At 37.8% G+C, this 13,887-nt stretch overlaps 1 protein-coding gene across 3 annotated transcripts in view; it reads left to right on the forward strand.

Annotated features, from left to right (window-relative positions):
• Positions 1 to 13,887, forward strand: part of LOC150099782 (nucleolysin TIAR-like) — a 287,990-nt gene that overhangs the window by 215,771 nt on the left and 58,332 nt on the right. For all 3 annotated transcript variants that reach the window (XM_090403564.1, XM_090403566.1, XM_090403565.1), the window contains exon 11: positions 8,348 to 8,474. In XM_090403564.1, the coding sequence (XP_090259690.1) occupies positions 8,348 to 8,474 (127 nt within the window). The remainder of the gene's footprint in view (positions 1 to 8,347; positions 8,475 to 13,887) is intronic.

The raw sequence follows: 13,887 nt of genomic DNA on the forward strand, positions 1-13,887 counted from the left end.
TGAAAAAGTAACAATTAAAAAAATGCTGACAGCAACTCAAACATGTATGTCTGTTCCACGAACTTTATGATTGCAAGTGCTTCTCTGTTGAGCGCATTAATCACAAGACCTATGGCCTTACTCCAGAGACAACTTCACAAATGGTCTCAGTCGATGAAAACTCATTACAAAAAAATTATGGCGGAGATATCACTCAAAGATAAACCACCAGACACTCGCACAGAAAAAATGGATACCTTGACACCCACTGAAAGTAAACTAAACCTACCAACTGATCCTAACACATCTGATGTTTTGAACACTCTACCAGAGGAAGAGATGGACACTGGCCGTCCATACTTCCCTAAAACAACGTATAAATATAAATCTGGCAAAGGTAAGTCCTCAACCTCCCAAAAACCAGGCAAGTCAATAAAATCGAGACAATAAGAAAATTTTTACAATGGAACTGTCGTGGTATACACCAGAATATCGATGATATCAAGATGTTGTTGCAGGTTGCAGAAACACAAGCCTTTCTGTTTCTGTCTACAGGAAACGTACTTAAGACAAAATGAGGACCGTACCTTTAGGAATTTCACTGTTGTATGTAAGGACGGAACTGGAGGTGGTCCTACTCATGGAGGAGTAGCTATCCTAGTGGGCAGTCATATTTCTTTCCACCATGTCCAGCTTAATACTACTCTGGAAGCAGTAGCAATTCAGCTCTCTTGGATTTCTTGTTACAGTATGTTCAATTTATTGCCCACTGAGTGCTGAGTTAAATGAAATTGATCTTTACAAATGCCTGAACCCACTTTTGGTGGGTGACTTTAATGGTTACAGTACTCTGTGGGATACTGCCAACACTAACAGACGAGGTCGAATCATTGAAAGAGTCCTTGATAATAATAACCTCTCCCTTTTAAATAATAAAAGTAATACTTTCTTTCATTTGCCTACCCGTTCATATTCTGCAATTGATCTTACAATGTGTTCCACTTCCATTCTTCCACTGCTCACATGGGACATTGAAGAGAACATATGCAGACACGATCACTTCCATGTTCTATGCACAGTGTCCTCACAAGAACCATGTTCACCCACACGAATACCTATATGGAAAATGAACCAGGCTGATTGGAATAGTTTTTCTCATCTTGCAAAACTTAATGCTGATACTGTCAGTCAAACACCTGTCTGTGAAGCAGTAAAGTATACAACAGAGTGCATTGTCCAGGAAGCATTAGCCTCCATCCTGAAAACATCATCTCTGTTTCCATTCTGTCCAAAGCCTTGGTGAAACCCAGAATGTCAGACAGCCAAAAAAGATCAACACAGAGCATGGGGCATATTTCGTAGATACTCCACCACATCAATCGGATCGTAAGTGTGATATTTTTGTCAAACTTCAGAATGAAGAAAATAGGGATATGACAAAAAACGGCGAGGTTGTACCAGAGAATTGTGAGAATGTGAATGATGGTATTAATGGTTTTACAGAGAATAAAAAAGATGAGATAGATGCAATGAGTGAGATCGCGTTGTTGAATGGTGCGATACAAATTGCAAAACAGCAGCTAGAGCGTATGAGCAAAAGTCGACTGAATGAACCAGCCAATAATAAAAAGTATGACAGGAAAAATAGGCGTATGAGTGTGAACATGAACAAAATGAAGGATAGAGTGCTGTATGGAGACTCGTTAGTACGAGGTGTGTTAGTAGAGGATTTGACAAAATCGTACCAACCTGGTGCGACCATAAAGGATGTAACTGAGTCTATTAGAGAGCAAAAGGAAAGGGTGAAAGAAATGATTGTTGTGGCAGGTACGAATGATTTGAAAGGAGATAAAATAGAAATGATAGAAGACCTGAATGAATTGTTTGAGGTAGCAAAAGAAAAGAGTGAGAGAGTTAGAATGATTAGTCTTTTGCCACGGTGTGACAGTGAAATGTTTAAAAGGAGGGCCATATTTGCGAATGACTTTATGCGTGGGTTATGTATGACGAGTGGTGTGGAATTTGTGGAGTGAGGTCGATGGGCGAAAGGATCTATATAAGATGGATGGCTTGCATTTGAATGGTTACGGTGTAAGGAGACTTGAGAAAGTGTTGCTGAATGTAGTGGATGTGCAAATTCAGGGAAACTAGATTTATTAAGGGGGGGGGGGGGGGGAATATACAGTCCTTAGGGAGGCAGTTGAATGTAAGAATGAATATAATATGCCCGAGCGAATAAGGACAACAAATCAGAGTGGGATAGTTAATATAAGGCATCAAGGTAGGGTTGGGGCTAATGGGGGTCTTAAATTCATGTACACTAATGCTAGAAGTATTAGGAACAAGAAGGAAGAGTTTTTGGCCATGGTTGGCACTTCCAGACCACAGGTTATTGGTATTAGTGAATCATGGCTGACTGTAGATGATATAGCTAGTGGGATTGAATGTGATGGTTATAGTGTGTTCAGGAATGACCGGGAGAATAAAATGGGGAGAGGAGTATTGTTGATGATAGCTGATGAGCTACAACCAAGGAGAATAGAAGTTGAATTGCAGGATAGAGAAAAGAGCACATTTGAGGCCATTTGGTGTGAGATTGTGGCTAGCAGAACTAAATATACGATTGGGTGCTGCTATAGACCAGGTGATGGAAAAGATGGTGGTGACAGTATGCACAAGCAAATAGAAGAAATGAGTGGAAGGAGGGTAATTATTATGGGAGATTTCAACTATGGTCGCATTGATTGGAGTGAGGAGAGGACACACGGGAGGAAGGAATTGGATTTTATGCGGTTATTAAGGGATAACTATCTGCGACAGCATGTAATGGAAAATACTAAGTGTCAGAGAGTGCTTGACCTAGTAATTACATCTGAGGATTTGGCTGTAACAAATATGACCACATTGTCACCAATTGGTGAGAGTGATCATAGGGTCTTGACTTGGGAGGTGGCGAAAGGTGTGGAATTTTCAATTAAGACAGGGGATATGTGGAATTATCGGGCTGGAAAGTATGACAAGCTTAGGAGTTTGATTGGTTCAGTGCCATGGCATGTACAACTGCAAGGACTAGAAGTTGATAGTGCATGGGAGGCAGTTAAGAAGTGTTTGCATGAAGCAATGGCTGACTGTATACCTAGAGTCCGAATAATAAATCAAGGGTTAAATGGATGAATAACACCATTAAGCTTGAGCTGCAAAAAAAGAAACAACTGTGGAGGGAATTTAAGGAGAAAGGTGACCGGCAGGCACATGAACGGTATAAAGCGCAGGCCAGAAGGGTAACGAGTGTGGTACGAAAAGCAAAAAAGGATTACGAAAGAACATTGGCCATGCAGGCTAAAGAGAATCCTAAACAGTTTTTTAGATATGTGGCAAGTAAAAGGAACAATGAACTCAAATATACCAACTGATGCAGTTACCTACCTACCATCAGTTGGTATATTTGAGTTACTGAGTGAGCACTTTGCAAGTATATATCATCCAGGTGGTGACATTGCAGAAACGAATAAACCAGTAGATTATACGGGAATTATGGTGAATGAAGTGGAGGTGAGTAGTCTATTGCATAACCTCGATGTCAATACATCCATGGGATTGGATGGTATACCAGCTCGTGTCGTACGAGAAGCAGCTAAAGAATTGTCAGTACCCTTGACCATTTTGTTTAATTTGAGTCTCGGGTCTGGGTTAGTCCCAAGGGGTGGAAAGAGGGGAAAATAGTTCCACTGCATAAAGGTTGTTCCAAGACTGCTATTGTAAATTACCGACCGATTAGCATATCAGGAATCATTGTCAAGGTCTTAGAGAAATTAGTGAAAAGAATACAGGATTGGATAGATGAAAATGGGATATTGTATGTGGGACAACATGGTTTTGTGAAGGGTAGATCAGGCCTCAGTAACTTGCTCACGTTCTATAACACAGTGACGGCTGAACTGGAAGGGGTAATGGGTTTACAGTGATACTACTGGATCTTGCCAAGGCCTTTGACAGGATACCACATAGAACCCTAATCAGTAAACTGCAGCAGATGGGGATAGATATAGGGTTGGTGAGATGGATAGGAGGGTGGTTGAAGGAGAGATACCAGAGAGTGGTTTATGCAGGAGTGGAGTCTAAAAGATGGCTTGTGACTAGTGGTGTGCTGCAGAGCTCTGTTCTTGGACCACTGCTTTTCAATTTGTTCATCAATGATATAGGAAAGGATTTGAGAGGAAGTGTTCACTTGTTTGCTGATGATGCAAAGTTGGGTAGAGCAATTGTGAGTGCACAGGATGTCAAAATTTTACAGGATGATTTGGATAGTTTGGAGGACTGGACTAGGAAAAATGGATGTCAGTTTAATGTGGCAAAGTGTAAGGTTATGCACTTTGGGGTGAAAAGAATAGCAGCAGTATATCGCATCGGTGGAACCGTACTCCAGGAGATTGATGAGGCCAGGGATTTGTGAGTGTTGGTGGATAGGGAATTGAAGTTTAGGGGGCACATTGCAAAAGTGACTAAATCAGCTCATCAAATCACTTGGCTTCTGAAAAATACTTTAAAATGCAGAGACAAAGAAGTTGTTGTTCCTCTGTATCGAGCCTTGATAAGACCCCATCTGGACTACTCTGCCCAGTTATGGACACCAGGGTTTCTTCGTGATGGGGAGGAAGTGGAGAGGATCCAGAGACGAGTGACCAAGATGATAGAAGGTCTGTGGAATGAACCTTATGAGGATAGGTTGAAGATTTGTGGGTTGCAGAGATTGGATGATAGGTGAAGGAGGGGTGATATGATTGAGACATTCAAATTACTGAAGGGTTTCTACAAGATTGATCCAGAAGATATTTTTGAAAATATGACTGGTGGTGGGAGGACTAGGGTCCATGCATGGAAGCTGGACAAGAGCATGGTTGACAAGGGTGTTAGAGCTAGGTTTTTTACTTGGAGAGTGGTGAATGAGTGGAATAAGCTCCCAGAGTCTGTTGTGGGTGCTACGACCGTGAACGAGTTCAAGGCAAGGTCTGATAGATACTGTGTGAATGACGAATAGTTGTTCTTGACATGATGTTAGGGCCTCCCTCGATGAGTCTGTCGACTCCTTGGAGTTGCCCGGAACAATAATAATAATAATAATCAAACTCAATAGATTTCAAGCGTGTTATGTGAGATCAGAGTCAAAAACAATCACGGAACCAATTTACTACATCAGTTAATCAAATGACCAGTACAAAAATTGTATGGGATAAAATCTGGAAAATGAAAGGCAGATATAGTACATATTGTTTGTCTACCTTAGACATAATGGAAGTGTTATTGTTGATCCCAAAGCTATTGCAGACACTTCGGGAGAAACATTTGCTAGAATCTCAGCAACAGCTTCATATTTTCCTGAATTTTTAATACTGAAAGAGCAGCAAGAGAAATTTTCTACCAACATTCTTCAACCATTTGTAAATAGTATTATAAGCAAATAATTATCGACCCATTGCTCTGACCAGCTGTCTTTGTAAGATACGAGAGAAAAAGGTTAATGCCAGACTTCTCTGGTATTTAGAAAGCAACAGTCTTCTTTCCCATACATAATGTGGTTTCCATAGACATTGATCAACTTTAGACCATTTAGTTCCATGAGAAACTTCTATAAGAGATGCATTTCTGAAGCGAGAACATCGTGTCTCTGTTTTTTTTTTTACATGGAAAAAGCTTATGACACAACCTGGAGATATGGCATATTAAACGACCTCTATAACCTAGGTCTCAAAGGACACCTCCCTATATTTATTAAAAACTTTCTGTCCAGGCAAACTTTCCAAGTCAGAGTGGGAAGTACACAATCTCGGCCATATCTTCAAGAACAAGGTGTTACCCAAGGCTCTGTCTTAAGTGTAACCCTTTTTACTATTAAAATCAATTCAATCATTGAATAGTTTCCTCCCACTGTAGACAATGCTCTATATGTTGATGACTTCACAATTTACTGTTGCTCACGTAACATGAGGGTATTTGAAAGACAACTTCAGCAAGCAATTGATCATATTTCTCTCTGGGCTCTTAATAATGGGTTTAAGTTTTCAACAGAAAAAAGTGTCTGTGTACACCCCTGTCGAAAATGCACTCATCACCCATATCCTGAACTAAGAATTGGACCTCCCGTTATTCCAGTAACTACAGAAACCAAGTTCTGGGGACTCATTTTTGACAGAAAACTCGCATTTCTAGCACACATTCGTCAACTAAGAAAGAACTTCGAACCTTCTTTGCACTCTATCCTCTACTGGGTGGGGTGCTGATCGAGCCTCATTGCTCCATCTTTATCATGCACTTATACGTTCAAAGCTGGATTATGGGTCCCAAGTCTATGGTTCTGCAAGACAGAGTAACCTACGATGGTTGGATTCCATCCATCATCAGAGTATATAGATAGCTACTGGTGCCTTTCACACATCACCCACTCAAAGTCTTTATGTTGAAGCAAATGAACCGGCTCTATCACTTCGACGGAAATAGTTATCTCTTAATAATGCCCTAAAAATAAAATCTCTCCCAGATCATCCTTAATGGATTAGTTTCTTCTCTCTGCATTGGGAAGCTAAATATCACACACGTCAAACTGCTATACATCCTTTTGGTATGTATGTTAAAGAAACTGTGCAAGCTGTTGGTATAAATGTTGACAACATTAGCTACAATAAACATAACAGCATCCCTCCATGGCAGGTTTGCACACCATCCTGCAACCTCTCACTTTGTCAGCTACAGAAATCTTATACTCCATCATCCACTACCTGCAATTGTTTAATGCACACAGAGCAACACACACTGATTTCTTACCCATCTATGCTGATTGTTCAAGAACTAATACCTCTGTTGGCTGTGTTGCTGCTGTGTTTCCTGACATTATCTCAAATCAGATCCCACCAGACTGCAGTAATTATATAGCAGTTACATGTCATTCAGCTTGCATTTGTGCATATAAAAGTAAACTGCTACCAAAAGTGTATAATTTACACAGACTCATTGAGCTCTTTACAGGCTATCTCCTCTCCTATGTATAATCCACATCCAGTACAAGTATCCCTCTATTAACGCGGTTAATTAATCCATTGATATTATCGCGTTAATCAAATCTAATAATGGTAAAAATTACAATTCGTCCATGATCAATTACTGTATAAAGAACTTGTTTTATATTGTACTCTTTTAGTAAAGATAAAAAATGAATGCAAAGTAAATGTTTAATAAATACTAGTACCTACATTATTTACTGCAATATTTTTATCAAAAGAAGTTATCAAGAGTCGTTTGAACAGTTTTAGTATTTTTCTTATCAACATAAATGTTTCTACGATACCAAGCAAAATGACTCTCCAGACCTCGGCAAACAAGCAATAAAACATAAAGAAAAACACTGCAAACATAACACATGATGGTAGAAATTAAGTGGATATTGAATCCAACATTATTTCATAGCCGAATATAGAAACTACAAGAGTTTCTTGCCAAATATATAGACACTAACAGTTTCGGCAGATGCAAGCATAAGCAACCTTATGGGCAACTAGTAGTAAAGGTGGTAAATTTACTCGTAGTAAATTTTAAATTTCACCAGGAATAAATTGACATTTGTGCCACTTGCAAATTGTTATAACTCAACTTGATATAATTTTAAAATTGAACAAGTCTAAAAAATTTATGATAAAAAATTATTTGAAGTTAATTTTGAGGTTGTGCTAATAATGTTTTTTTGCTCAGTCAAAGATTTACCTTCCATAACTCAGTATCTCCCAATGTCATGTATCGTTGGAAAGACCTGAGTTTGAACCTTATCTGTGATGCCAATAATATAACGGCTTTTCAACTGCAGATGAGTTAGCTGGTCTTACTGATAATAGGTAGCAGTGTTTTTCATTGTGCAAAGGCAAACCTTCCAGAAGAATATACATCCAGTATTCTAGGCATAATAGACTTGCCTCATAGCTTTCATTGCTTTGACCGTAATTGCAAAGAAGTTCATTTGGAATAATTACTGATTTATTCAGTGACAAATATCTACCAGAACAATTAGAATACTACCTACTAGATGTAATTGGTTTCATTTCCTTCATTCTAGGGAATATGTTCAATTAAAAAAAAAAAAAATTAAAGCCAGTTAAAAACCAATATACTGAAGCAGTCTATGTAAAATAGTAATGACAAAATGTAATAAGTAATTTTTCTTCATTCAATTAATAAAATAGTCCTTTTTTTAATTATTATTCCTGTCATAAGGTGCTGTTAATTGTTGAAACACTTTTAAAATGAAAGGAAATGAATTAATTTAAAATACTTTGATCATTATGTTGTCTAATTTTAAGCAAACATATTTTATATTTAAAAATAGGTTTTCAACCAAAGAATCGGCAACACATGCAATTGTAGCTACACACAACTCAGATATTAATGGACAAATAGTGAAATGCTCATGGGGAAAAGAAGCGGGTGATCCTAATAATCAACAGCAGCAACAGGTTAGTAAATAACTTTTTCAAACTTAGTTCTAATCATTGAAGGTAAAACTGAAGATGTGAAAGATGTGATTAAGCTTGTTATTGATAAGTCATCTTTGAACTATGGTCTACTTAGTTTGTCATCATCAAATTCCTGCCATGTACCCTCAAGGGGTGTACAGGATTTGACAGTACTACATGAAAAAATTACATCATTACTAACTTCCTATCTACAATTTTCCTCCAAATCAGTCTGTTACTTGTCAAAACTCCAACATTATCAGATCTTATATTTCTATCGTCTAAGGCACTTTGTACCGTATCAATCCACCTATATCTTGGTCTTCCACTGGGTCGTTTTCCTGCCAACCTGGCAGAGAACACTTGTTTTGCTAATCTTTCCTCTCCCATTCTATTTAAGTGACCATACCATCGGAGATTAGCTCTGCTAACGTATTCCTGGATGCTGACAATGTCAAGTTCTTTCCTAATATCCTCATTTTTAATATGATATTGCCATTGATGCCATCTGTTCACACCTATAATCTTTCTCAGGACTCTCATATCTGTGGTCTCTAGTCTTTGCTCAAGTGTTTTACTTCTGACCCAGCTCTCAGATCCATAAGTTAAAACTGGTTTGAACACTGTCTTGTATACAGCTAATTTAGTGTTCCGACTAATTTCTTTCTTATTCCATATGAATTTATTCAATTGACTTCCCACCATACCAGCTTTGCTGATTCTGTTGTCTATTTCCATATTTAATTTACCATCTTCAGTAAAAATCGTGCCTAATTAGCTGAAATGTTTTACTTGTTCCACAGGTTCTCCATTCACAACACAGTTGACATTTTCAATGATTCTGCCTATTTTCATTGTCTTTGTCTTTTTATTGCTGACCTTCATACCATACCTATTACAACAGCTATTCAATTTAGTCAGAGAATCTTGCAGACTTGTAGCGGATTTATTTAGAAGTATAACATCATCCGCATAAAGCAAAGAGCTCACATTAACATCTCCAATTTTGATATCAGGTTTAATACCACATTCCTTCATAGTGTGATCCATATAGATAATGAATAACAGAGAGGATAATGTACATCCTTGTCTCATACCAGATTTAACATTAAACCATCTTCCTGTACTTTCAATTCTAACTGCTGACTTACAACTCAAATAAAGACTAAGTATTGCTTGATATAATGCCTCATCGACACCATATAACTGCAGTGTATTGAATAGCTTCTCTCTTGGCACCTTGTCATATGCCTTTTCCAAATCGACAAAACTTAAATACAGATCTTTGTTATAATCCCATGCTTTCTCGACTATTTGTCGTAAAGTGAAGATCTGATCCTGACAGCCTCTATTTGGCCTGAATCCAGCTTGTTCTTCACCAAGCTTTTCTTCCACAATTCTTCTCAACCGTTTCTCAAGTATGCTTGCATAGATCTTGCCAGGAACACTCAGTAGGGAAATACCTCTGTAATTCTCACATTCAGTTTTATTTCCCTTTTTATATATGGGTACTATGAGAGCTCTACTCCAATCATCGGGAATTCGTCCCTCTGTCCAGGATTTCTAAACTATGCAGTGCAGCCACTGTAAGACTTTTATATCACCATACTTCAGCATTTCTGGTCGAATATCTGCCTCCTGCTGCCTTTCTACATTTCAAGCCTTTGATGGCTTTTTCTACTTGCAGTATGGATATGTATTCCTGACTGCATGCCTGGTCAGTGTTTTTAACACTGTGCTGTCATCACTACTTGTTTCATTTAGCAGTTTTTCAAAGTAATTACTCCATACTTCAAGGATATCTTTTTCTTTCGTTTTCATGTTCTCATCTCTAACTCCTTTTACAGCACTCTTTCCTCCATTCCTAAGTTTCTTCAACAACTTCCAGAATATTTTGCCGCCTTCTTGATATTTATTTTCTATATTCTTGCCAAAGGCCTCCCATGAATTTTGTTCATACATCATCATTAAAATGTTGATGTATGAACATTTGAAGCTATTCTCTGTACCTCCTCATTGTTCGGCATATGCTTGCTTTCAGAATCATGTGAATGCCAAAGTTGGATGGCAGCATAATGGCAGTCTGAGGATTATAGCTGAGGTTGTTAAGATGTATTTCATTAAGTATGATTTCTGTCGATTCCACAATTCTTCTTTCTAGTTCATCATAACAACGAAAGATATTTTCAGAATTGTCCCATAAGACTGGAGAACAAGGTTTTCCTTATTGGTGTTAACAGAATTCAGAACAAAGTTCGACAAAGCAGATTGTTCTGCATATGTGACATCTCTTTTATCTATAATAAAAGAGTCGTCACATACTATAAAATATTATAGAGGAGAGGAGACCTCCACATAGCCTTTAAAAGAATGGAGGATTGACTAGGGTTTCTGACCTAATGTTCAGTCCTCACCTTCTCATGGTGCACCCTGTAGGTATCTACCTGGATACTGAACGAATGAGGATGAGTTGGCAATTTGGTATTTAGCTGATCAAATTGTATTCTTATTGGCTTAAACCAAAATAGAAAATGATGGTACAACATGACAGAATTTCATGCTGGCTGGGGTGTTGCTTGGGTAAACAAGGCCCCTGTTGTTTGTGCCGGTAAAACCAGGGCTAATCAAACTCAGCTACTGCAACAAATCCTGAAACACCCCAACTCAACATTACCAGAGTTCATAACAGTATACTATCAACATAAGAAGCCTGAATCATAAAGAAATGGAGCTCGCCGAGGAATTGAATAAGTACCAGATCAACATAATAAGGATGACTGAAACTAAAACTGGTGAGATCTTTTTGAGCAATAAATACAAAATGTTATATTCAGACAATGAAAATCAAGGAAAAGCAGTAGCTGTAGTATTCCACACAAAATACGAGGCTAATCTTCTTGAAATGGTAGGCCATATCAAGTAGAGTGATAATAGAATGGGGAACTGGACAATGAGACTTATTTGTGCGTATGGTCCCACAGTAGGTTTTACTAAAGTAGAAGTGGAGGAATTTTTTGAAGCTTTAGAGGAAATAACTGTCAGACATACAAAAATGTTTTGAGAAAATTTGGAGAAAAGAGCAAAGCTAATAATAATGGCAAATACCTGTTGGATTTCTGCTCAGGACATGGCCTAGTTATTACTAGCACAATGTTCCAACATAAAAATGTGCACAAATTCACATGGAGAGAAGAGGCAAGGAATAGGAAGTCTCATTGACTATGTTATTGTTGATAGTGATGTTTTCTCCCTGGTACAGGACTCCAGAGTGTACAGAGGATTTGAAATTGGAAGTGATCACCATTTAGTCTTGAGCAGGATAAAATTGAATTTCAGATTGAAAAGAAGAACATGTAAGAAAATTTTAACCTGCCGTGAGTAAGGTGGGGTGTCACAGACCCCAAAGATATGGAAAGACTGGGTTAAAGGGAATAAAAGTTGATCAGCTCTCAGGTGTGAACTGTCCACTAAAATACCAATGTTATTCAAGAAGAAATGAAAGAGTTTGAGAACACAAACCAAACCTTGGAGATTCAGTGGTTCAGCTAGAAAGCCATGTGGTGAGGTTGTCTGCAAGGATAGAAAAATCAAAACTCCATGGGGGACATAGGAAGTTAAAGTGGCAGTGAAGGAAAAGAAGAAAGCATATCAAAAGTTTCTGGCAAATAAGTCAGCTTTTACAGAGACAAATTTCGTCGTCCGTTAGCATCCTCTAGCAAGAGGGTTGTAGCAGATGAGCAGCTCTTCTCCATTTCTCTCTGTCTTTCGCTTCCATCATTCTTAAAACAGTCCATTCCACGATGTCATTAAACCACTCTCTAGTTGGTCTTCCACGTCTTCTCTTCCCCCCAACTTTCCCTTGTAATATAGTTCTTAGAGAATACAGAGACAAATGTAAGAAAGCTAAACATGTAAAACTGGCTAAACCAAACTCATGGGAGGACTTTCGCAAGAACAGAAAATAAATATCAAGAATGTGGCAAGATATTCTGCAAGTTGTTGAAGAAGCTCAGTAATGGAGGAAAGAGTGCTGTAAAAGGAATTAGAGATGATAAAGGTGACATGAAAACTGGAGAAAAAGATATCTTTGATGTACGGAGTAATTATTTCGAAAAATTGCTAAATGAAACAAGCGGTGATGACAGTACAGTTGGTTAAAAACAACACTCAACAGACGTGCAATTAGGAATATCCATACTTGAAGTAGAAAAAGCCATCAAATGGAAATGTGGAAAGGCAGCTGGTATAGATGATATTTGACCAGAAATACTCAAGTATGGAGGTACTATACAGTGGTACTATATAGAACTATACAGTGGCTGCACTGCATAGTTCTGAAGGGCTGGACAGGGTGACGAATTCCAGATGATTGGAGTAGAGCTCTCATAGTACCCATATACAAAAAGGGAAATAAAATTGAATGTGAGTATTACAGAGATATTTCTCCTACTGTGTGTGTTCCTGGTAAAATTTATGCAAGAATACATGAGAAATGGTTGATAATGATTGTGGAAGGGAAGGTTGGTGAAGAACAAGCTGGATTCAGGCCAAATAGAAGCTGTCAGGATCAGATTTTCACTTTACGAAAAAAAGTTGATAAATCATAGGAATATAACAAAGATCTGTATTTACGTTTTGTAGATCTGGAAAAGGCATATGCCAAGAGAAAAGCAATTCAAAATACAACAGTTGTGTGGAGTCAGTGGGACATTATATCAAGCAGTATTTAGTCTTTATTTGAGTTATAAGTCAGCAGTTAAAATTGAAGGAAGTACAGAAAGATAGTTTAATGTTAAATCTGGTGTCAGACAAGGATGTACATTATTCTCTTTTTTATTTATTATCTAAATGGATCACATTATGAAGGAAAGTAGTATTAAACCTCATATCAAAATTGGAGATGTTAATATCAGTTCTTTACTTTATGCAGATGATGTTAGATTTCTAAATAAATCTAGGACAAGTCTGCAAGATTCCCTGACTAAATTGAATAACTATTGTAATAGACATGGCATGATCAGCAATACCATGTCAAAGACAATGAAAATAGGCACAAGCATTGAAAATATCAACTTCATTGGGAATGAAGAACCTATAGAACAAGTAAAACATTTCAGCTACTTAGGTACAATTTTTAATGATGGTAAATTAAACATGGAAATAGACAACAGAATCAAAAAAGCTGGTATGGTAGGAAGTCAACCGAATAAATTTATATGGAATAAGAGAGAAATTAGTCGAAACACTGAATTAGCTGTATACAAGACAGTGTTCAAACCAATTTGAATGGATGTGAGAGTTGGGTCAGAAGTAAACACTTGACCAAAGACTAGACTGCAGATATCACAGTCTTGAGAAATATTAGCGGCATTAACAGATGGCATCACTGGCTGTATCATATTAAAAATGAGTA

The sequence above is a fragment of the Typopeltis vanoorti genome, chromosome 14, assembly GCF_054136105.1.
Source record: "Typopeltis vanoorti isolate ZY-2024b chromosome 14, IOZ_Tvanoo_1.0, whole genome shotgun sequence".
NCBI classification, from domain to species: domain Eukaryota; kingdom Metazoa; phylum Arthropoda; class Arachnida; order Uropygi; family Thelyphonidae; genus Typopeltis; species Typopeltis vanoorti.